Here is a 25,979-nt window from a genome sequence, read left to right on the forward strand (position 1 = left end):
GTGTAGGACTCTTGATTTCGGCGCAGGTCATGATCTCAGGGTCATGAGATCGAGCCCCATGCTCAGTGAGGGGTCTACTTTCCATCTCCCCCTCTGCTTCTCCCCCAACATGTGCTCTCTCTCTCTCTCTAAAAATAAATAAATAAATAAAATCTTCAAAAATAAAGCCTTTTTTTTTTAAAAAAAAGCTCAATATTATTGAGCCTAGAGCTTAGTTTAAAATGCCCTTGTCATATCCAATTTAATACTCATATTCTTCTTTTATTATAAATCTGACTATATTCCTAGGGACTGGTGGTATAATAGGAAGAGGGGTTTGATCCACTCTTTCACCCTTTCTGTCCCTCCTTTTTCTAGTTCTTGCTCTAACTGTATCAAAGATGGAAGGATAGCTGGGAGGTAAGGAGAGGGCAGATGACTTTACCTAATTGGACATGAATTAGATTCTCTCTTGGCTTCTCCAGCTGAGCTTGTCCTGCTGCCCACACCTTCTGTGTGACATACAGCTGAATGCTCGTTCCCTTATGTAGGGTGTTCAGGGAGCCCTGCAGGGCTGTCCTGCTGCACAGTGCAATGACATGGAAGTTGTGTTCACATTTCTTCCCTTTTAGCATTCCTTCAACTCCCTCCTTTCCCTGTTAGTATACCACTAGACTCCCATACCTCATCCACGAGATGGCCCTCTCACAAAGTGTGTTAATGGCAAGATGTCTCAAGCACAGCTATGTGCTATGGTATTTATTTGTCTGTGGGAAACTCACGTAACCTAGCCATACTAACCAGTGGGAAATCAGACCTCTCTACTGCGCCCCCCCCCGCCCCCGTCCACCCTGCCATCTCTCTCCAGGTCTTAGACACCCCTGCACAAGTGCAGATCAGTACTCCCACTGCCTATGCAGACACCCATCTAACCAAGTCCTACTGGCATGTGGCTTTTGTGAGTGAAAGTTCCATCCCTTTTGTAAGGAGTCTAGTTTGAGTCTTAGTTGCCAATTTTAGGGCAACAATAAGATTCCCACTCAAAAGCCTGTTATCCTTTGATCATTGTAAGCATTTTAAATTGCATTCTGTGAAGAAAAACAATCACCATCCTTGACTGAAAGCTCTGAGCTTGCCTACATTTAAGTATTTATGCCCCAGGTTTTGACAAAATTGAGCATAATCAAAATCCCACTGGGAAGAAGTATGTCAAAGAGATTAATTAAAAAGAAAGCAAAACTGGCATCTTCCTCTGCCTTTGTGTTAATCATTCCAAAAAAAACAAGCTCTTAAATAAAAATGAGTGAAGATGCCTTTTACACAGCTTTGATTGTGAGTTTTATTTAGGTCTTGAAGCGAGTTCGCCAGAGCGTTTAGTGTTTACTGAAGAGTGTCTCAAATTTCATGAACAGAAATATACAATTGGTTGATATGTTAGGGTCTCACTGACGGTGGAGTCAAAGGCCACCTATAAAAGAGCTATATGTGACTGTTCTCTCTTCCAGGGAAGATGAATTGCCATGGTAACTGTGCCAAGAAATAATAGGTCAAGTTTTATCCTCTGCCTCGGGCTTATTTTATTATGTTTTACTTAGAAATGGATGCCATTATAAAATGAAGGTTTGGGTATTTCAAAGCTAAACATCATGACAAGAAAATCTGATCAATAAACTGGTGTAAGAAGGGTGGATAAAGGACAGTTGGTAGGAAGGACATCTAAATTGATCGAAGAACTATTTAGAGGCCAGTTTCTTAGTACTCCCTTCTAAAATGTAGGCTTGACTTACAGATGCTTGTGTTAAGTGTGTGTAAATGAAACAAAGGGGCTGTTTGCACAAGATCAGTAGAGAGAAAGTGGTTTGTAAATTTGATTTTAATAGATTAACTGCTGTTAGGAAAAAAGTTCTTACTTCATTCCAAAAATAAATATGCAGCAAGAGAGCATAAAATATTTAAGCTTCTTATTTTGCTTACTGTATTTATGACTATATCCAGTGCTGCTTTATGTCTGCCTATTTATGAAAGTGAAAAAATAAATACAACTTGAGGGAAGGTACCATCATACAAAAGAAAGGATGTGTAATTATCACCATTTTGTTGTTTCTGTTGTTTTGGAGGGTTGTGTCTCAGTGTACATCATGACTTGGGATCTTTTCATGTTGATCATTTAGGGGTCAAATACCAACATGAAGCAATATATAATTTTTGTCATTTCAAGCGACATTGTTCTTTCCTTCTAATTACCATATATGTATGTGTGTGTAAATATATAAAGATCTACTTTTTAAAATCCCAAAGGTATATCAACTCATCTTAGTGAACAGAATTACTTTTACATACATGGAATATAGTAATGCACTTTAGCATAACATCCTTCATGAGTTTACACTGTGAGACTATGTTAGACTTCTCCCTAAGGCTACCTTTAACTTTTGATATTTTCTCTTCTGTAAAGTAGTAAGTGGGTGTGTGGGTAGCTACGAAATGTATATTGTTTCTGCCCTGATCGTGAAGATTCCAGACTGGGGTCAGTGACTGTTAGCTTCCTAGTGCTGCAGTATTGAAGGACCACAAACCGAGTGACTTAAAACAACAGAAATTTAATTGCCTCACAGCTCTGGAGACCAGAAGTCCTAAATAAAGGCGTTGTCAGGGCCATGTTCCTGCTCACATTCTAGCAGAGAATTCATTTCCTCCCTCTCTCCTCACTTCTGGTGGTTCGCTTCCTTGGTTCATTGATGTCTTGCTCTAGCCTCTGCCTCTGCCTTCGTGTGGCCTTCCCTCTGTACTCTGGACCTCTGTTTCCTCTTCTTCAAAGGATACTAGTCATAGGATTAAGGCCCACCCCTAACCCGGTATGAACTCATATTAACTTGATTACACCTACAAAGACCCTATTTCCAAATAAGGTCACATTCACGAGTTCTGGGGGTTGGGACTTCAACATACCTTTGGGAGGGAATACAGTTTAGACCATTCAGTGGCTATCAGTCAGAGAACCTCACCACTGAGCAAGTGGCCTCAATTACAGTTTTAAATTGCTAGGCTGTCTAGTTCTTTAGAAATGATATTTTCATGATTTTACCTAATTTTTTGTCAGGTAGAGAATATGATATTCTGCTTAATCAAATGTTTTTAATGTGTAGTACTTTAAAATATACAGAAATATGTCTCCAATAGATGGAGTGTAAATTTAATCTAAACTGATCACAGTTCCTAACTGGTAATAGGTATTCACCAAATGTTTATTGAATGAATGAACAAATGAATGAATGAATCAATCAATCAATCAGCAGTCATATTAAACTATATTAAGCATAGTTTAATCTTCATTTGATGATTCAAATTAATTCCTACAAGTAACCGGAGCAAAGTATAAAAGATTACTACTTGTGTGGATGCTTAATGACTGAGCATTTATTCCATTTCATATCTTTGGTCTATTTGGAAATTCAGTAACGTGTGTTCTACGTCTTATGTTGCAGGACACTCATCTTGCATTTCTGTTGACAATCTTTTTGGGTTATCACATATTATTTCCCTTAGTTTAATTAAATTACTTTTGTTGATGAGTTAACATCAATGTGTTTGGTTTCGTTTCTTCACATATAAAATTACCTACTTTATCATGTACTAGGATTATCTATCCTTCAATCTATTTTTCTCTGTCTAGACGTTCAATAAAGGTATTTTGATTGTGGTGATATTATTTGAGTTATATTCCTTTCCTAATGTTTACTTTCATTTTCCCTTTAATCCAACACAGAAAGAAGTCACCACCAAAACAAAAATCAAATTACAATGTAATTCAGACCTCACATAACAAGGCTATTCCCTCTATCTTGAAACTGCACATTATCTCTGCATAATTTCAGAAGAGTTTGGGAATGCCGTATATACAGTTAAAAAATATAGAATATTTCACTGGAAAAAAATTAAGTCAAAAACAAAGACAAAAATGCCAAAATTCAAACTGAAAATGTTCCTTGCTACTACTTAATCAAGATGATAATGTCTTACGTTTTACAGTTCTTTTCTTGACATATACTCAAGTATTTTCTAATCAAACCTATCATTAAAGCCAAAAATTCCTCTTAAAAACATGAATAGAAATGGAGCACCTGGGTGGCTCAGTTGGTTAAGCGCCCCACTCTTGATTTCAGCTCAGGTCATGATCTCAGGGTTGTAAGATGGAGCCCCACATTGGTCTCCACACTCAGCCAGGAGTCTGCTTTAGGAGTCCCTCTCCCTCTCCCTCTGCCTCTCTTCTTCCCCCAGTGCCACCACTCACATGGGCACTCTCTCAAACAAACAAACAAACCAAAACAAAAACAAAAGCAAAAAAAAAACCACGAATGAGAAATCAAAATATTTAAACCAACTAAAATGATTTTATTTTTCTTAAAAGAGAAGAAAATGACAGCTAACTTTCATGGAAGAAAGTTTTCATTTTTAATCATACTTTTATCCCTCATTTTCTCTGTAAGAGATTTCCAGTTGTGTTTTTCAATTATAAGAAACCTACATTTATAGAAAATCAGCAGGTATCCCCAGTTATCAGAATTAACCGAGCAGAGGAACAGTGCAAAACCAAGGTTTGGAGCCATTTTTCTGAGCAAATTGAGAAGAGGTACCATTTTAGCCAGTTACCCTCTGAGACTGCTCACATTTAATTACATTAGTGGCACTTGACATTATAAAATGTTCCTTTCTTTCAGATAGAACCTTCTATCATCATTAGTAAATGTCAAATGTAATGAAGTGTTTTTCTGACTTCTTTTTCTTCCTGATACCATGGGAGAGAACATGCTAATGAGTTTATAATTCTGAAATTGTTTTCAGTACTCAAAACCAATGAAGAGCCAACTTGGTGCCTGGTTTATTAGCCTAATTTTACTCTTTTTTATTGTCTTTCTATTTGGGAAGGAAAACTACTCTGTTTTTCCTAATACACTACCCCTATTTGGTACAATTTCTTATTTTCCCTGAGAGGTTTTAGGTGACAGCTACCTCCAATTAGATTGGGTTTCTGGGTTCATATCAGAATGGTGTGGAAGGTTAGGGTTAGGGTTAGGGTTAGGGTTAGGGTTCGGGTTAGGGTTAGGGTTAGTCCTTGCTGTGACTTAAGAGCTTCCTGAAAGCTTCTATTTTTTTTCTTGAAAACTGGTTTTTGTCCCCCTCTGTCTACTTTTAAATTTTGATAATGGCTGTCCAACCATGTGGTTTCCTATAATATATCAATCATAATATAATGGGGCCTTGATTTCTGCTCTTGCAAAGATTAAATACACTCACAGACTGAAATGAATGTTTTATAATCCTAGAACTAGTTTCTTTACTGTCAAAATAAAATTAACATCTTTTGAAAAGGAAAGCTATCACCAGAAGAGGTCAAGAAGAAAGAGATGTCACATTTTTCCAACACACCATTATTCAGGGTCTGTGTTGAAGACATGCCTGACGGGAAGGGTCTGGGTCACCTTTTAGCAGTGCCTCGGGTGTATTGGCTGTTTTCTCCTAGTGAAAAATCAGGGGAAAGCTGTCTGTTATATAGAGAAGGCAACAGGGATGGGGTCCCCAGCCTGTGAAAAGACTATTCAATCAATGCTAAAAAGCTTTTTTCTTTTTTCAGATTTTTATCTTTTTTAATTTTTATGACTTTAAAAAAATTTTATTGGAATATAGGTGACACACAATGTTAATTTCAGGTGTACAACATAGTGATTGAACAAGTCTATGCGTGATGCTGTGCTCACTACCAGTGGAGCTACCCTCTGTCACCACACGACACTATTACTGTATTGTTGACAAGATAGCCATTTAAAGTTACTTCACAATAAGAAAAAATAAAAAGGTAATTTTATAGATAATGTATTCTGGAAAATAGGCACCCAAGACAAAAGTAGATGTTTTAAAATAAAATGACTAGTTTTAAGATGTTTTGTTCCCCAGGCAGCGGAAATATATTACACAATCTCTGATTACCCCATGCTTTGTAAACATAGTCTTTGGGAATTTGGTTCTCTAAATTTCTTCTTTATTTCACAATTGGATATGCTGTTAATTGAATGAAATCCAATGGATACCTAAGAATATCCACATAAGCTCAAGATTGGCTTCTTTCTGCTTAATAAACTTGATTATTTTTCCCAGTTATATGCAGCTTATGATATTCATGTTTATTTCAAACATCTACATTTTCATATATATAAAATACGAAAGTACAATAAGGCATTCAAATAATGTCCGGGAAACTTCTATTAGGTAGGCATGTAATTCTGCAGCATTATTATGCTTGGGATTCAACTCTTTCTACAGATTAATTAGCTATTTATGTGCTTCTATATAAATAATTTTAAAATTAGATTATTTAACATTTTTCTTAATGATTTCTAGCACCATTTGACATATTAAAGATAGTAACCTTTGGTCTCTCTGGTACAATGCAAATATATTTCCCACTTTATTTGATTATGTACCATTTTAATTTTATTTATACCTTTTTTATATTCAAGGAATTGTCAAATTTTCATGTAGTAAAATCTGCATTTTCCTTTTTTGTTTTCTGCCAATGGTGATATGTTCTGAAAGATCTTTCCCACAGATTTTGCTCTATTTTTGCTATTTTGGGTACCATAATTTGTTTCCATCCTATCTTTGGAACCTTATATCCCTAATATCACCACATAAATATCTTCTTCTAGTCAGACCAGTCTCATCCCTGGTCCTATTGTTGGTTTCATGAAAAGTCAGCTAATTCTCAACTTTGTCTTCATGCCCCCCTGTTCTCCTGGAATCATTTGCTGATTTCCTCAGCCTTCTTTTGTCACCGTACTCTGAAATTGCCAGGGGCTGAATAAAATACACCACACAGATTAGGAGAAAATTTTAAGCAACCTCAAGTTTGTCATGGGTTAGCCTATGGTGGAGTTTAAGCATCCAAGCTGGGGAACACCTGTGGGTGAGGAATAGCATATCCAACATGAGCCCATCCCAAGAGTGAGACCCAGGAGATATTAGTTTCATTTGGGTGATAAGGAACCTATTCTTGTGTCATCCAACTCATTAGCTTCCCCTCCAAGGGCTATTACATCTTAAGGGGAGCTGGGATGTACTCCATGTGCAAAGGAGGCATCTCTGGGAGAAGAGTGGAAAGAGGATCCAGACTAAAGTCTGAAAGAAGATAATGTTTCGGTCCAAAGTGCTCAGCACCTAGAGTACTAAGAAAGAGAAATCAGAGCCCGATCTCCAGAGAAAGTGGTGAAAGGGAAAACCAAGGAGCATGGTGTTATAAGCCATAGCGCAGATCCTGAGAAGACAAAGGGACAAGAGACAGTTGAATGGAGGAATAATTTCTTGAGCTACGTAACATATGCAGGTGACTTTAGCGATGTGTCTGCTATATCCCCAGATTTCACTATTGCATGCCATCTCTTTGGTAGGTGCTGAGCCTCTGTATTTGTAAGCTGCTATCTCCCGCCGTACGCTAGCTTTGCCTCCCCAGCTTTTAGGAACAGCAGCCAGCACTCAGCATTTATTGACCACCGTTTGTATGCCAGGCTCTGTGTGAAGCACCTCAGATACACTGTTTCACGTAGTCCTAACAAACGTGCTAAATCTTCGAGAAGTTTAGTTACAGAGGTTTAGTGGCTTGTCCCCGTTCCTCAACTATGTAATAGCAGAGCAGGAACTCCAGGTCTGTTGACTCAAATATCCACACAAAGCAGGTATTTTTATTCTCATTTTACAGTTAAAGAAAGTGAGATTGACCTGCATGCTTTTAAAAGCAGGGAACTGTTCATAAAACTCTTCTTTTCCTCCATAGTGGCTTGTACTTAGATAGATTATAAATACCTAATGCTGGAGCTAATGAACTCTTCTAGTTTTAAACTATACAAAAAGCTACAGATTTTCATATGTATAATCTTTTTATTTTATTATCTAGAGTTATCTGCTGCTTAACAGAAATGAACATATGTAGAAGGTATTTTGAGCTAGATCTTTACCAAAAAAAGAATTTTTCATAATATTGCAGAGCTGTCATATGAAAATCACAAGGGAAAACAAGACTAAAAAGATATATAGTGATACATTGCAAGTACAATGTAGACTCTCTATTGTGACTGTTTCTGAAATAATCACTTCCCAAAATATATGTTGCCTTGTTTTTTGAGATTATTATTTTATAATAAAAATATATAATTAAAATTATATAATAAAAATATTAAAAATTGTTATTTTTTAGGACACAGCAGGCCAGGAAAGATACCGGACTATCACCACAGCCTATTACCGTGGTGCTATGGGCTTTATTTTAATGTACGACATCACAAATGAAGACTCCTTCAATGCGGTACAGGATTGGTAAGTAAGAACGAATACTCCCATTGCTAGTAATAATGGAGTTTTCATACTTCCTCTTCCTCCTCAAAGCAGTGACCAGTGTCACTATGTGTGTTTGTTGTGTACTGTGATCCCCCTTGTGCTTCATAAAGCAGACAAATACTGGCTATGCTCAGAGTCATTGTTTAGAGATTGGGAAGAAATCCTTCTGGTGATTTTTCTACATTCTGTAACTTCCAGTGCTTTGCAACCTGTTATGCTGAGTTCTATGGAGACTTTTGATTTTTTTTTTTTTAAATATAAATAATGAATGGTTTGGAAATTTACTGGTCTAAAACAGGGATTTGTAAACTGTGGGCCTAATCTGGCCCACCATTTGTTTTGTGAATAGTTTTATTAGAACATAGCCAGGCTCATTTCCTTATCGTCTGTGACTGCTTTCACACACAACAGCAGAGGTAAGTTGTTTTAACAGAAACCATAGAGCCCACAAAGGCTGAAACATTTCCTATCTGGCCATTGACAGTAAAAGCTTGCTGACCCCTTGTCTAGATTTGTTAAATAGTTTTTAGTTTTTCTTCAAGTTGAAAAGTTTCAAAGGACTGAGATAAAGGCAGAGATAAAACCCGAGCGTGTTCTGACTCATGGCTACATCAGCTGTGGAAAAACCCCTCTGTCCGTGGGGAGTATGACTGGCAGTGGAGACCTTGTGCGGCTTCCGTCAACCTATTCCCCCCAGCACCTTGGGAGGACAGGTGGAAGAGCTGATGGTCATGGTCAAGGATTCAAGCAGCAGGGCTGAGCAGAGCTGCTTTCCTGTGGCAAGAGCCAGAGTCCAGCTAGAGCTTTGTGTGGTAGGAGGAGGAAAATGGCGCCCCCACTGCTGGCAGCAGGCCTGAACAGCCATCACATTTTAACTGCCAGTGGTCACAGCCGGGCTTCTGTAAGAGAATAGTAGGCCCCCAAAAGTGAAATAAACTGCATTCATTTTTTTTTTTCTGTTTTGCATCATAGTATTATCCAAAGTATTTTTTTTCATGTGTATCAGCTCAATGAAGGTCAGATGCTATTAAAAACTTTAACTTGCTTTAGATTATTTCTTTTAAATTTTAATTGTTCATCTGAGAAAACACCTACATCTCTTCTACTTACACACACAGATGCACACACACTTACAATGCAAGAAATAATGCATTTACAGTAGCCTCTCAAAAAGGAAATATATAGCTATAAACTGAAAAGGGTGAGCTTGGGACTATATGAAAAAGTAATTATCTTCCACTGAGGCACATAAAAGAAGGCCTAAGTACTCTTCTTTTTAGTAGACTGAATATTGTAAAAATGCCAGTTCTTCTCATATTAATTCATAGATTCAAGGCAACCCCAATTAAATACCAACAGGTTTGGTATAAAATGGAATGAAACAAAGAGTCCAAACATAGACACAAATCCATCTAGATTTAGCTTATGATGAAAGTACCATTTCAAACTAGTGACAGAAAGGTTTGTTCAGTTAATAATGTGGTGATATCTAATTAATTTTCACACATAGCTCTGGCATACATACTGCTATGCAAAATGGTCATTTTGACTTTGATTCTTTCCTCTGAGGAAATGTTGAGACCCAGTGCTTCCAGACAGGAGGTGTTCATGAATCACTTTCCAAACTTCAGGGTCCCAAATGCTGTTTGCACCCATTAATTCTCGTCCTGTTGTTTCGATGAATGTTATATGACTACTGAGAATACCAAGACTTGAGTTTGTTAAAACCAAATGGCAATAAGACCAATAACCAAGCTCTCTATAATTCTGGTTCTAGCATGAGAAATGATGTGGAGAAGTTCAGCTTCCGCAAGCCCTACCCCACATCTTTCCTCACTCACCCCAGCCAACCCAGCTTCATCCCCACCAATGCTTCCTCACCTGTGAACAGACCGCCTGCCCTTACCAGTCTTCTTCTGCCTGAAATTCCCTATTTGACTGTTACCACTCTTCTTTTCTGAAGCTCTGTTTCCCACCCTCCTTTTTTTTTTTTTTTTTTTGAAGTGTGTTTTCCAGATTATTCTCGTCTCTCCCTAGGACTGCTGCTCTTTCTACTTCCAAGATTTCCCTCACCCAGCCAAGAGTAAGCATACCCCCATGGTTTGTTCTGTCGGGCTCATTTTTACTTTGCGTGGCTAGCCTATCCTCTCACACACATCATTTATCATTCACACCGGATAGCTCCCAAGTTTACATTTCTGGCTCCAGTCTGCGTTCTAAACTGCAGTGTTGCATTTCCAGGTGCCCAAAATATTTCTTCACCTGGCTATCCTGCTGGTGACTCAGAATCAATTATCTCCGCCTAAAATTGCTCACCTTCCTGACATCATTATTTCTTCTCATTGACACCACAACACTCCGTCACCCAGGGTCCGCCCTGAATCCAATTTTAACATCCAACCATCCCAATCTGGAACTTGATCTTGCGTGTTAATTTTTTCTGAATATCTTTTGATTCTGCTGCTGCCTCTCCATTCCTACGGTGACCATCATGGCTCTTCTTCTTATTATGGTTTGCTTCTACCCTCACAGCAGCCTTCTAACTGATCTTTCTCCCTTTAGATTTCTTCCTGTCCCACTGCTGCTATAAGAGTCTTCCAGATGAACATAATCCTAAAGACCACTGCAAGGCCCCGCCCAAAAGCCATGACTTACCATCACCTACTGAATTAGTTAAAACCTTTTCAGCCTGACTTTCAGACATACCACATCGTGGAGCCACTGTACCTTTACAGTCTCTTCTCACTATCATAGAGGCAAACTGATCTATTCACAGTTTCTAGAACCCAGCCTTAACTTCCTAAACTTTGTGGGGTTTTGCTTTGATATCACCCCCTGCTTTGTGTATCTTCTTCATGGCCTATCCCCTCCATTCCCTGGCACATCTAGATCTGTCAAAAACCAACAAAACTGATCCTTACTGACTCCTTTTTTTCCGCCCCCAATTGCATGACCATTATTATTAGGGGGATTTTATTCACTCCACAAAGATCTGTTGAGCACCCCCTCTTTTGACAATCTGCCAGACATTGTATTTATGCCAGCATTTACTATCCCAATTAATGGATCCACCCTCATCCAGTTATCTGATATAGAAATCTAAGCAGTGTTTTTGATTTCTCTCTTTTACACATCACATCTCATTGACCACCAAGTCCAATAATTTTGACTTTCTAAATGCCTCTCAGATCTATTCTGATTCTTCGTTGCCACTGTCTTCACCTGGATTGTCATTGGCTTTCATCTGCTTTACAAACCTTCTGTCTTGTCTTTTTACCTTTAGGTCCCACCCACTCCACATCCTATATCACAGGGCCATCAGAGCTAATGAACCTTAACATGTCTTTTTTTTTTTTTTAAGATTTATTTATTTATTTTGGAGAGACAGAAAAAGAAACAGACGGAGAGCGTGTGAACAGAGGGGAGGGGAAGAGAGAGGGGAAGAGAATCTCAAGTAGACTCCCTGCTAAACGCAGAACCGGACACAGGGCTCCATCCCACGACCCTGAAACCATGACCTGAGTCAAAACCAAGCATCAGATGCTTAACTGACTGAACCACCCAGGAGCCCCGAACCTTAACATGTCTTAAAAATAAATCTTCAGTGATAAATCTGGCCGTATGTATTTTTGAAACCTTCGCAAGTGATCCTGAAGCCCGTTTCTGATTAAGGCCTTTGGTTTCGAACGAAATCCAAACATGGTAAACAGTATAGCCTCCACCCACATGTGTCACTAGCATCATCTCCTACCACTCTTCTCCACTGGTCCCATATTTCAGCCAGACAACTTTGCTCAATTTACAGATGTTTGATCCCTCTAATACCTCTGTGCCTCTGCTTAGAACACCTTCTCTGTTATGTTTCCAACTCTTTTTCGCCTTTTAAGGCAGCTCAAATATCAACTCTTGTATGAAGCTTTTGAAGATCCTGCTACCCCCTTTCCTATGCACCCGAATTTCCAATCCCAGTGGACAATGCTCGTCATACCCTTATGTTTGCATTCACACTACCCCAGCACTTTCTAAAGACCACCTACAGAACCTAGTATACTCTGTATTATTTGATTACATTTTTTCTTCTGTATTAGACTGTGAGTTCATTAATCTTGTTTCTCTAGTGCTGAATACAATACAGTCCTATAATTTTTTTCTGAATTTTTATTGTAAAATATACATAGCAAAATATACAACCTTAACCATTTTTTAAGTGTACAGTTAGTGGTATTAAATGCATTGTTAGTGCTGTCACAACCATCACTACCATCCTTCTCCAAAACCCTTCATCTTGCAAAACTGAAATTCTATACCTTGAAAATAATAACTTCCCCTTCTTTCTTCTCCTCAGCCTCTGGCAACCACCATTCTACTTTGTATCTCTATGAATCTGACTATTCTAAATACCTCATATTAGTGGAATCATAAAGTAATCTCTTACTGTACAGTAATACAATGCATATTTTGGACGGATGATCCAAAGAACTATAGAGGTTCACATCCTTTGTTGATATCCCAACAGAAAATATAAAATTACTTCAGACTGACATAGTCGGGATTGAATGGTTCTATTCTTCCTCCCAACAGAAGATTTAATATTGTTATATCCATCACTGCTACAGGATTAATCATATTCAACTTTGTGTTGTTCTGAAGATATACTTGTCTTAAGTTCTTAATAGATTGTAAATTATTTGCAGAGCAATAATATGTCTAACTTGTTTGTGTTCCCTACTTAACATAGGTAACATTACAAAACAGGTATTTTAAAAATTATTCTTACCTGAAAAAACTGACCCGTCAAAAACCTTGGAAAATGTTTAAGGAATAAAAACAGAATGGCATAGTAAGAAAAGAAAACTGTTTAGGAAAAAAAAAGTCCAGTTCAGCATTTCATACTTGCTTTACATATATGGCATTAGTAAGTAGTACTTGGGAAAGAAGGGAGCTTGGTGGCATTCAGTGGTGACTTTCTATACTAGAAAACAAAGCCTTCTCAAAAAAACAAGCACAAAGGAACATATTCTCTAAATTACTAGTCTCCAAGTGTCGATATTAAGGGGCCAAAAAGAAAAAAAACCCTAGAAAAACACATATAGCAAAAATTAAGAAATTAATTGAAACTGATTTGCACCTAAAGTTTCAAATACTCTAACAAAATGCACCTCAACTGCTCCAAAAGGAAAGAAAATGGTTTTTGGCTGTGATCTCAGTAAAATTCTTAAACCAACTATAGGGACATTCAGATTAAGTGTTAAATTTCTTAGAATTTCATTACACACAAATTCTAATGTGTTAAGAAGCCAGGCAGAATAGCAACAAGGTAGCAGATTGTGTTGAGGAAATGGTGGCTATCCTTTTTTTGAAAACACATTAAACTGTGCTTTCAGTTTTCCAGTGGAATTTTATCTGGGCAATTAAATAAAAATATCCTCTTTAATTTGGCCAAATTCCACAATTCTATAAAATTAATATAAAATGAAACTCACTGTGAGCTTACTTATAAATTTATCTAGGGTCTACAAATATTCAAAAAGAATGTGAGAAAAAACACCAAAGATACATACAATATGGTTAATAAAATAGGATTAGAGAGTAACTCCCAAGAATCAGGAGCGAATAATTGTTTTAGCCCTCACACCCTGGAAATGGGGTGGAAAAAATCTTACATGCTAATTCTTGATTGTGAAGTGTATGGTCTCAGGACAGCAAGAGCGAGGAGTCCCAAGTTCCACAGATATGGATGACTCATAGTCGTAGCAGCAGGGAAGCTTCCGTGTGGGAGACAAGAAACCGTGGCATTGGCCTGAGGTGAGCTGCTTTGGGTGATGCCTTTCTCAGGTTGGAGAAGGGAGGTGGTAGTTGAGCAGAGCCCTTGCAGAAGTGTGTAGCGGGAGCCATGTAGCAAGTGGCCAAGAGCCACCTCAGACAGGTGAAGCAAGATCTGAGGGAGCGCATGAAAGGTGTCAGAGAGAATTTAAAAGCTTATGGAAATCCAAAAGATAAAATGGAATGAAATTTAGTTCTTGGATTCTTGGAAATCAAGGTGAAAATCAAGGCTTAGGGGGAAAAAAGTAAACACGGTGTATTCTATAGCTCTCATTATAGGAAGGGAAGAAATACCACACCAATCCTCCAGGGCAAAGGAAGTTTTCTTTGAATTAAATGCTGATGGAAATGTCTTTTATTGGGGGCACATTGGGTTTATGTCAACGAAGGCTTTTACAGCTAGCACTAAAAAGACCTCAGGAGACTCCTTTCATACAATGACCTCAAAACCCAAAAGGCAATTAAAGCATGTTCAATGAAGGCCCCCATGAGAATCTAGGCAAATACTGTAGTCTGAACACATAGACTTTTTGCGGTCTTTAGTGATCCAAGAACTGAATGGTAACAACTCAAGGGAATGCTTGGATTCTATGCTACCTAGACTATCTTCCCTAAATATCATTTTTCTGTCTTACACCTTAGGTAGAAGAGAGTGTGAGGTAATGCACTCTGAAGAAGGCCTCAGACACTAATATTGCATCCAGTATTTTGGAATACAAATGTTGATCTTGTATTATAATTGTTATCAAGTCTAGTTTTTGAACTTCTTTCGGTCTCCTGAACTTCTCATACCTCTGGGTCTCTCCAGCTCAGGGCCTTTGCTTTCTGTAACAGACCACATCCCTCCAACCCCAAGGTCAAGCCAATCTCTTCTCGTCCTTCAGATCTCAGATTGTCCATCATTTTCTCTGATTTTTTTTCAAATACCATATTCTTTTAGTCGCTTCTGTAGTATACTCTCAAAACACTATCACACATGTATCTGATAACAAATTGTAAGTGTTTATCTAGTACTCTGTTTTCCTGCTGAATTCCAAGTTCCTTAAAAAAAAAAGGACTATGCTTGTCTTCTTCACCTTTGTGTCCCAGTGTCTACTCTAGGAATGGCACTGAGTGGCCGCTTAAGAAATATTTATTGAATGGGTGAGTGAAACTTGCATGGAAAATGTGCATCTCGTGAAGCCATCGGAATTGATTGGAGTGTTTTGTAAAAGGATGTGGGAAAGTAAGGTGGCTGTAAACAATCATATTGAGAACTGCAACGAGGCTTATAATGTTCTTCAGATTTGTCCACATGGTGAAAATATGTGTAAATCATGGTCAGTAAGTAGAATTTGCCAGATTCCCATTTGCTTAAACGTGCATTTTATTAGGGAGCAAACTGTGTGGAGTTGTAAAGTCAAGGGCAGGAATTTAGTGGCTCCATTATGTGAAAAAAGAGAAGTTACCTCTTTAAAAAAAAAAAAAGAATAGTGTTCTGTGCTTTGACTCCTCCTATGGGCGTTGGTTTAAGAAACAAAATAAATGATTAGAGAGACAAGTCCCAAATAGATTTAAATAGTTCTAGAAACACAAGATCACCGCTGAAAATTTCACTGCCTTTGAAATGTTTCTCAGATGAGTGGTGGCCAGAGAGTTCCTGGGTCTCAGTTGGAGCATGGCCCCAGGTATATGGAATGTGGACCCCTTGTCCAGGCTTTTCCTAAACGTCCAGCGCCTAAGACTCAACTGTCTACACCTACTGCAGTGCCTTTCAACTTGACTTAAAATCTTCCCGTTCCTGACGTTAAATGCATTTCTGTTGTGCGTATGGCACGGCCACAGGCCGCAGTACTTCCTGTAGGAGAATGTCACTGACTCATCTTCCCCCACCTTAGTTATTTACATTGGCTTTTTATGACACAATAAGGAACTCTAAATATAAGTTTGTGGGGTTTTTTTGTTTGTTTTTTTGGTTGTTTTTTTTTTTTTTTGAAGCAGGAAATCTGGTGAGCAGATTGATATTTTTTAAAAACCACCAGATGGAGGATAAAAGTCTAACACCATTTTCCCACCAGTTTTAAATAATTCATTCCTATGACGTTCAGGGTACCATTGCAGATGTGCTAGAATCAGAATGAAATTTCACCTTCAAATATTCTTTGCCTCTGCAATTTTCTGTTATCCAAAAATATATAATGGTCTTAAATGAAGGTGACATCATGTTCAATATGAAAGAATTTTAGACTGGTAATAACAACTAAGATGAATAATTGCTAAGCCTTTGTTCATGGCTTCCTAACCTTCTTCAAGTTTCCTATCAACTATAAAGTTGGTTCTGTCACAGCTCAGAGTGTGTAGTGGTGGGATTAGAATGCAGACATCTGATGCCAAGGTTCACCCCCACCCCACACTGGGCATCAAGGAGTCTTTCTTCTCCCTCCCTCTCTCTCTCTCTCATTGCTCACTCTCTCATTGCTGCTCTGACCCAGGCTTAAACCATTTTTCCTGTATGGATAACTCAACTTAACCTCAAGCTTATATTTAAAGGATAGATAGCTCCTAATCCACAGCTCCTTCCAAAAAACCTGAAATAAGCAAACACCCTATCCCCTCAGCTGTCTTTTGCATCTCCATCTTTTTGGTTTATCGGGCCAAAAACATCGGACTAATCTTAACTCCTTATTTTCTGACACCCCACATCCACTCCTTCAAAAAACACTATTATATCTTGGCTCTAATATCAAAGTACAGCCTGCTCTTGTTGTTCAAAGTTGTTACACTCCATGAAGTCACCAAAAATGTTAGTGAATACTGAATTGTTGCTCCATAGGGAAAGTAGAGAGGCAGGTTCCTGTGAGCCTCTGATTACATTTTTGCCAGCAGATCAATATGTGCTTGGTTTTAGGTGTGTTTCCACTTAAAGACACTTTATTTAATGTATTTTGTTGATTCGTGAACATTGGAGTCATGGCCAACAGCAGAAAACTCGTGCTTAAATGAAGTGTGTCTGACACACGTGTTTCTGCACAGCCATACCACAGTCTTTTTGCACTTGGGAACACCAGACAGCATTTGGGCTTTATGCTTGGAGGTCATTTTAAATGCACAATCACCAACAAAAAGCACAAAAGGTGAAAAGTATGGCATTGAGCATATTGCGAAAAAGCACTGTTTACAGAAGAAGACTGAAAGCAGGCAGAGCATGGTCTTTTTCAGTCTCCGCTGGGAGTATGTGCGTCAGGCCACTCCGCTTTCTCATCCCTTGACTTATGTCTGCAAATGTCTGTGAAAGTGCCGTGAGTATTTATTTGGGGATTACAAATAAATTTTAGCAAGTATGCAAACTTGCAAGTACGGAATCCGTGAATAACGAGAACCAATTTTATATCCAGAATCCCTTCGCTGCCCACCATTTCCACTGTGTATTAGTTTGCTCGGGCTGCCATAGCCAGGCCCACAGACTGGGTAGCTGAATAAGAGAAATTTATTGTCTCATAGTTCTGGGACTTTAAGTCCCAGATCAGAGTATCGGCGGGGCTGGCTTCTGAGAACATGTGAGTGAAATCTGTTCCAGACCTTTCTTCTAGCTTCTACTAGCCTCAGGCATACCGTAGCTTGTAGATGGCTGTCTGCTTCCTGTGTTTTCATATCATCTCTCCTTTGTATGTGTCTCCCTCTGCGACCAACATTATCCTTTCTTTTTTTTTTTTTAAGATCTTTATTTATTTATTTGAGAGAGAGCACAAGTAGGGAGAGTGGCAGAGGGAGAGGGAGAAGGATGCTCCCCACTGAGCAGGGAGCCTGATGCAGGGCTCAATCCCAGGACCCCGAGATCATGACCTGAGCTGAAGGCAGATGCTTGACTGAGCCACCCAGGTGCCCCCAAAGTTATCCTTTCTATAAAGATACAGTAATATTGGATCTGGACCCACCTTAAAGACCTCATCTTAACTTGATCATCTGTAAATGCCTAATTCTAAATATGGCCACATTCACAGGTACTTAGGATGAGAACTTCAGTATTTCTGGAGGGATACAATTCAACCCATAGCACACTGATACCACCTTGATCATGCCACCATCCTCTCCTGTCTGGATTGTTGCTATAGCCTAACTGGTCATTCTGCTTCTACCACTGTCCCTGCCTCCAGAATCTTCCCAGCACAGAGAGGGTGCTTTTCAAACTGTAAATCAGATCGTGTCACTCTTCCGTTCCAAACATTCACAGCATCCCACCTTTCCTGGACTGAGGCCAAAGCCCTTACACAGCCTACAAGATCCTGTGCAGCTGACTCACCACCTCTCTATCCTACCTTCTTCTTCTCTTCCTCTCTTGCACCTGGTCTAGCCACAACAGCCTCTTTGCTATTTCTAGAACATAGCAAACATGCTTCTTCTTCAGGGCATTTGCTCCTGCTTTTCTCGCTGCTTAAAAGTCTCTTTCTGAGGTATCCTTATGGTTCTCTCCTCACCTAATGGTCTTCACTATAATGTTACCTTCTCAGCAAGACCTGTTATATTGCCCAGCCTCTTTTTATATTGCAACCCTTTTTATTTTATAACTTACTTATTTATCACATCTGTCTCTGCAATAAGAATGCTAGCTTCACAGAACAGCAATTTCTGTCCTTTCAATGCAGTATTAGTCTTATGTATCCAGAACAGTCCCTGGAACATAGTAGGTATTCAACACATATTTGTTGAGTAAATGAATATATGAATAACAGAGAGAGAAGTATATGAGACTAGATCTTCATTTTCTGTCTTTATAATCTGGCACAGTTCATGGCACATATCAATTATGTCCAACAAAAAATTGATGACGAGGGCCAGAATAGTATCAGACCATTATGATGAATATAAATCAAAACTTTCAATTCAAATGTGGTAAGGCGATAATGCCTATTTTACCAAAATTTTGTCTATATTATAAAATTCTCCCAGCTTCTTGGTAGAATGGAGAGGATATGTGGGTAGAATTGATAAAGAGAAATTAAAATGTTTTAGCATACATATGGGTCAAAATGACTTGAAGTTACCTGGTTAGTTTTTGTAGTACATTCTATCTCTAAAATGGTTTGGCTTGGGGTGGTTTGTTTGTTTTTGGAGAAGCGAGTATATTTGGGACCTGGGTTAGTACAACAAATGGATAGGACATATTTCAGGGGACCTAAACAGGATTAGAAATGTCATCTAACCCAATGGGAAATATTTGCTCATCTCTCATGACCTCAGTTCAAAGTTTTTCTTACCATTTCTGTTTCCAGTTAACCAACTGCCTGCCTCTGGGTTTTCTTGTTTCTTTGTTTTTTCCACTCACTCTTTCATTTACTGCATTTTGTTCTGGTTTAGCTCAATGAATTCCTCAGACTGGAAATTGAGATAAAAATTAGCTGCATGAAGAATACAGACATGGTACAAAATGTAAAGCCTTGAATTAAAGATCCTAATTAAGCATTTCATTTTACCTAATATCTGCCCAGACCTGTAAGGTAAACATGGGCTCAGATTTTGGTCAGAAAGAATCTTTTCCCTTCTTTCTTTCTTTCTTTCTTTCTTTCTTCCTTTCCTTTTTTTTTTTTTTTTTTTTTTGTGTGACCTGGGAAATAGCAAAAGTCTTGAAGACTGAAGCCTGCCCTATATGATTTGGTGTTTGGGTACTTAACTAACCTCAACCGTACTCAGAGATGGTAATTACTATTCTATAAATATTAACACTAAACCAAAGGCTAGAAGCTAAATTCTAGCTGCTGCAGCCTTACCCCAGTCAGGCTATATAGGGAATATAAAGATTAAATAAAAAAAAACTTGGACTCTTGGATAAAAGATATTATATAAATATGATTGCTATTTGTTCTGTTTCACTTGCCCTCTGAAAATACACTTCTTGGCAGCTCCTTTTGTGCAGTTTTGTATGACTATACTTATTGCAAATGCCAGTATTTTCTCACAGGATTTCCTTGGTTTCCATCTATTTTAATATACCTTATTTTCTTTGAAATTAGTTGCCTGCCTTTGGGGAATAGATTTGTTTTGAAGGACAATAATTATACCTGTCACATAACTCCTCAGGAAAGGAGATTGTGGTAAGAGCCTATTTTCTGGCCGTAGATGTTCATCTTGATTTCTGGGTCGTATGGTTGATGATTGCTGTATAAAGACAAATCTGCAGGATTGTTGGTGATAGTATTAAGAAAACAGATTTCTAGGCTTTAAAGAGGAACAGTTATGCCTTTCTTGAACCTTACCAATGTTTTCAGGTCTGTGGTGAATGTGGTCTCCAAGTCTGCTTTCTGACCATAGTGAATATGTTGTGTACTTCCTGATACCTACCACTGGCCCTCATTCTCTAATTGTCCAATCAGCAAATACATATGTACTCAGGTACAGCACTGTGAAATGAGTAGAAAGGCCAAGTCTTCTAGGTATAAACTGGTACAACTCCAGTCTAATCTCTACTTATTTCTAAATTGTTGACATCGTTTGCCTAAAGTAGGGCTCCTGACGAGCAGGAGCATTCTGGAGCCCCATTTGTTCATTTACTACTGGGCTGGGTTTGGTCATTTATCTTTGCAGTTCATTTCACTAATATAATTTCCTTAATTATCAGTTGTAAGCCAACCCCCTACACACCCACTCCTTAAAAACGAAGAAAGAAAGAAAGAAAGAAAGAAAAGAGGAGAGGAGGGGAGGGGAAGGGAGGAGAGGAGAGGAAGAAACATTAAAGGTTACTATTCAGAAAATTAGAAAAATAGCACAGTTTTAATCATGGGAGGATTCCATTTCATCACCAGAAGATAGGTCATCATGTATAATGTCCGATTCCATTAAATTTAGGCAGATCCCTTCTTCATGGTTGTCTGTACCTTTCCCTTTATGTACCATCAGTTTCCAAAGCAAGAGCAAGAATCACGGTGTAACTAAAAGGACATACAGGCAACCCAACCATACATCACAGTCTCCATGCTGTCAATCTCATGTTCTTTGTTCATATAATATCCCTTAGGACAGTTCTCATTTAAGGTCTATTGTATCCTATAACCTAATTTTAATTTATAAATATCAAATGAATTTGGCTCTTTCTCTCTTGTTCCTTCCCGTAGCATATTGAAAGCAACAACCAGTGGAAGGCCGATGACAGAAATATCACAAGGCCTAGGTGGTTTCTAGACCTTTTTTTTCTTAAACCAACTACTCACGGCAGTTAAAAGTTTTTGAGTAGTCAGCCTGATATGTCTACCCAGAGTTAGCCAAACTCAAGATTAAGGGCAGAGTCCTCCACAAAATTGGCCTCACTTCAGTTTGGGGGTCCCCAGGACTATTCTGACTGGCTGGCTACAAATTCAGGGTTTCCCATGACTCCTGTTAGGTTTGAGCAGTCATGAAAATGACTGACAATTCAGGAAAGAGCTATACTTAAAATTTCAGCGCTCCTGTGGAAGACCACTCTGCGGAAAACTGCCCTGAGCAAGCCCACCAAGGAGGACTGCAAGGCTGACCAACATGGGCCCACCAGCTGCCCCGACACCAGATGGCCTTCCCGGGTCCTCCCCTGCTCTGACTTGCATCTCACTTTCCCTTTGGCATCCTTTTCTTTTTCTCTTGCCCTTGTTGGCTCTCCACATTCTGCTCTTCAAATCAGTTTCATTCCTACTGAAGCAAAGCGCAGTGAGAAGGCCAACAGGACAGCGGCATGTGGAAATAGCCCTCCTCACAATGCCCGTGTCACAATATCAAAACATTCTTTTTATGAGCAAATAGTAGAACAACAATTATTTTTACCCCCTACTTCATACCTAACCACTTTTCTTATCAAACCCCTTCCCTCAACCTCACGCCTCTGCCGAGTTCCAGTGGGCTCGATCCTAAACATGACATTCTTGATAGATTTGTTAGCCTGACCTTCAAGGAGTTAAGTATAGTAAAAACTAGCTGTGCCCACTCCCCAACCTAGCACTTCCTAATTACATAGCAAATATTTAAGGAATAGGAAGAAATGGATACTCTGCTATAATTGAGATTATTTTCTTTGTTTTTGATAAACCGTGAACTTTGTATATGTATATTAACATGGTAATTTATGCAAATCTTTGCCTTCAGAGTTTGTATTCTGGAGATAAGTCCTTTCTGAGTTGCTGGAGCACAGAATTTTATATCCTATGACCTTATCATATATTTTGAAAAGGACCAAAGAGGACTCAATTTATGGAGCTTGATAAAACAGCTTATTTTAGTAGAAATTTCCTTAAGCCAGGAGGAAAAATTGCCTTTTTTTTTTTTAATTTCTTCATTTTAAAACTAACAGAGACAGGGATCTGGGGAGGAAATGAGAAAGGCCTAAAGAAGGGGGTAGAATTATTGGCTAAATCTCCATTTTGAGAAGGGCACGAGGCACCAGGCTGAGGATCGGGCTGGTGAGGAGAGCCGTGAAGACTTCGCAGACCCTTAATGGAAGCCCCTTGCCGCAAAGTTAAACAAATCCAACAAACCAAAATACGGTATAACCTGGGAACTTTCACACTGCTTACCATTCCTCACACTCCCGTGACCATATTTAAATGAGGTAAAGGATTCCTAACTTAAAAGATGGCCGTGAGGAGTAGAAGAGAAGATCTAATATACCTGGCATGTTGTAGACACTGAAGAACTTTCTCTTGCCCTCAGTCTGTATCAGACCGTAGTTCCCAGTCCAGATTGCACACTAGAATCACTTGGACCTCTTTTCAAGGCATATTGTCCTATGCAGTAATTCAATCAGAATTTCTGCTATTGTTACCCCAGCATCAGGATTTTTAAAAAATCTCCCCAGTGGATTGTAATGTGAAGGTACATTGAAAAATGAGAGCTTTACCCAAGGCAATTGTTGTCACATATTACTGGAATTGGACACCCTTGTATGAATAATAACATTCTGGAGAAATACATAAATATATCTTATATAGCTTCTTAACCTTTTATATCTTCAGATTTTGCAGAATGATTTTTTATGCCCCCAACTCTACAACCAATCCATTAAAAATGATGACTCTATCCCACATATTTCCACTGTGGACTGGATTTTAATGCTACATTGTTTGCCAGCTTTTTTTTTTTTTTCCTCAGAAATTCTGTGGTTCAGGTAGAAACACAGCATGAAGTCTTGGTATGGATCAGTCATTCAAACCCGAGTGATTCGGATCACAAGTCCTAGTCCTGTCAGCAAGCACAGGACCTACAGCCAACCTACAGCTGCGTTCTGAGGCAGAGGCTCCTTCTAGACCTCTTCCCAGTGTGAGAAACATAAGCCTGAACCCATGAGTTGAAGGCCGTAGTTTCCCCTGAAGAGGGTAAAGAGATGCAGTGAGGAGTAGTAAGTACTTGCTATCAAAGATTTATCATCAGTGCAGTTGCTGCGAAGGTTCCCAGGATTCACTATTGTTTTATTAATGGCGGAAGGACTGGTATGGAAAGGGCTTCTGCAGGCCAGAGGTAAACACCACCTCGAACATGTAGGAGTCATGTGGTTTAGCAGCCCTGTGTGGCATTTCTGGTGAACTCAGTCTGGGTCAGGATTCTCGTGGTTTGGGATGAGGTGATATAAGTGCATATTGAGCCTTTTCATGGTTTCTTCATTCTCTTTGATGGGATGCTCACACAAAGAAGAGGTGAGGCCAGACTCTGAACTTTTAGAGGCTTCTAACTAGACAGAACGGGGGGACTGTCACGTTTGTGGTTTTCCAAACTTTACATTTTTTGAAGTTGGATATGCAGCACACAATATGCTGAATATAGCATACAAGATTCCATTCAACCTACAAGGGTTGTTTTTTGTTTGGTTGGGTTTTGTTTGCAGTTGGGGATTTTTGCATGGCAATCTCCTCGAAAAGTGTCCAAATGAATCACATCCTGCCCTCACAAACTTTGGAGGCTTTCAGGGGAAATAAGACATGCAGTTCCCTGGTCACTGGGCCACCATTATGGAATCAGCCTTGTTCCTAGAATTTCCTCTTTAACCAGTTGATGCCTTCCACACAGCCAGGGCAGTTCTGCAGGGCGTTTCTGCTAGCCACCCTCTGATATTCAAAGGCCCCGTTCTTCCAGGTCTACTGTTGAAAAATAGATGGGGTGTAATAACCGCATGCACCTGTCTTCACCCCAGCCACACCAGACCACGGGCTATTACTCAGATGTGCAGTGCTCCTTGCTACCTCCACCGTTCTGTCAGAAAGATCGGCTCCCATCCCCACTGCAGATTTGTAGTGCTCACCAAAGCTCACCTCACATACATTTCCTCCTCACTAATGCAGACAATGTCCTAACTGAAGGCAGCCAGGAGGCAGGCACGCGTTAACTGTTACTTATCATTCCTTCCTCCAGCCCTCCTCATCAGGGTCGGTAACTTCCCTGGGACTTCCCCAGCCCTGCCTTTTCTAGATCGATCTCCTAAGCACTTACTTCCTCCTGCCTTGTATTATCATTATTTACCTGTTCATTTACTCTACTATGCTATAAAGTTCTTGACATTTGAGTACGAACCAGATTTATCCCTCTGTTACGCAAGGATCTTTCAAAGAACCTTATACTTAGTAGGCACTCAATCAATATGCAATTGATGATGAACAAATGAGTGAGTGGGAAGATAAATACCCATGACCATGCCCAACCTTCACCAGCATAACTCACCCTTCTACAGGGTTTGCTCTTTATCTCAACAAATCTTGTTAGCTGATTGCTTTGATTCTTTCTAGGGACTAATCAGATTAAAACAGTTCACAGAATATGTAAGTCGATCATTGATGTGCTAGGGTAGATGGGAACATTTGCACTTGAGAAGGAGAGTTTTATCTTCCCAAACTGGTCTCCAGTTTTTAAAGGATTTATGATATAAATAGGAGGGTCTTTTTCTTACTCTCTGAGGCTGGCGAAACAAACAAAAACATAGCTTCTCGTTCTAGGCAAGTCACTATGCTTCCAGTAACAGGTCTGTCAGGGAATAAACACATGGAACCAGAATCATTTTGTGGCATTTTCAAGCGGCTTACTGCCCACACTTTCTCATCACCTTCGCAAAGAGCTCTGCTATATGTGGACTTACAGAAAACAAAGACATGACAAAGGATACGGAGGATGGGTTACATGCTGAATATCTTAACTGGGTATCAGGAAGCAGCCAACTTTCTGAGAGCTAGTGATTGCACATATTATGCACATACACGTAGCCATCCTTACGATATTTCAAAAGAACTACATTTTGTAGCCTGAGCTTAACATTAAAGGCTTTGATTTATGACTTCTCATTAGCAGCCACTACACCTCATTGTGATACAATACCATCTTGCATAGTAATTAACTCATCCATATAGTATGCGTTTGGTAGCTAGAATGGAAAGTAGTATTTGTTTCATGTCACTTCTGCAGCTGCAGAGGGAATTCACACAATTTTTCTGAAATCAAAAATCTCATGTGTATCCTTTTTACAGGGCAGGGGGGCTTGCTTTGATTTTTTAAGCTTTGCAGAATAACACGTAGGAGGTTAAAGCAGAAATAGATACTGCTTCATTAACAGTGAGTCCAGCTGGCTTAGTCAACAAATTACATTTCCTTCCTAACCTTTACTTTCTAATCTACCTACAAATTTGAGGGTCTTAATCTGCCTGGGTCCCTTGGCAGGAAGGTCAGAAGTCAGTGTCACTCTCATCCAGGAGCTCAGGTTTCCGCACCCTTCTATTAGGCTTCGCTGGTGAGAGTCTGCGCTTGTCTGCCAAATTATCATCATCATCTTCCATGTGAGTCTCACTGTCCTCTGAGTCTTCGTTGTCATTCGAGTCTCA

General features: G+C 39.2%; 1 protein-coding gene across 2 annotated transcripts in view; it reads left to right on the forward strand.

The window, feature by feature from the left end:
• The window catches only part of RAB3C (RAB3C, member RAS oncogene family), a 289,684-nt gene that overhangs the window by 115,266 nt on the left and 148,439 nt on the right, over nucleotides 1-25,979 (forward strand). For both annotated transcript variants that reach the window (XM_027606045.2, XM_027606044.2), the window contains exon 3: nucleotides 8,225-8,343. In XM_027606045.2, coding sequence (XP_027461846.1) covers nucleotides 8,225-8,343 — 119 coding nt within the window. The remainder of the gene's footprint in view (nucleotides 1-8,224; nucleotides 8,344-25,979) is intronic.

This window comes from Zalophus californianus, chromosome 5, assembly GCF_009762305.2.
Source record: "Zalophus californianus isolate mZalCal1 chromosome 5, mZalCal1.pri.v2, whole genome shotgun sequence".
NCBI lineage: Eukaryota > Metazoa > Chordata > Mammalia > Carnivora > Otariidae > Zalophus > Zalophus californianus.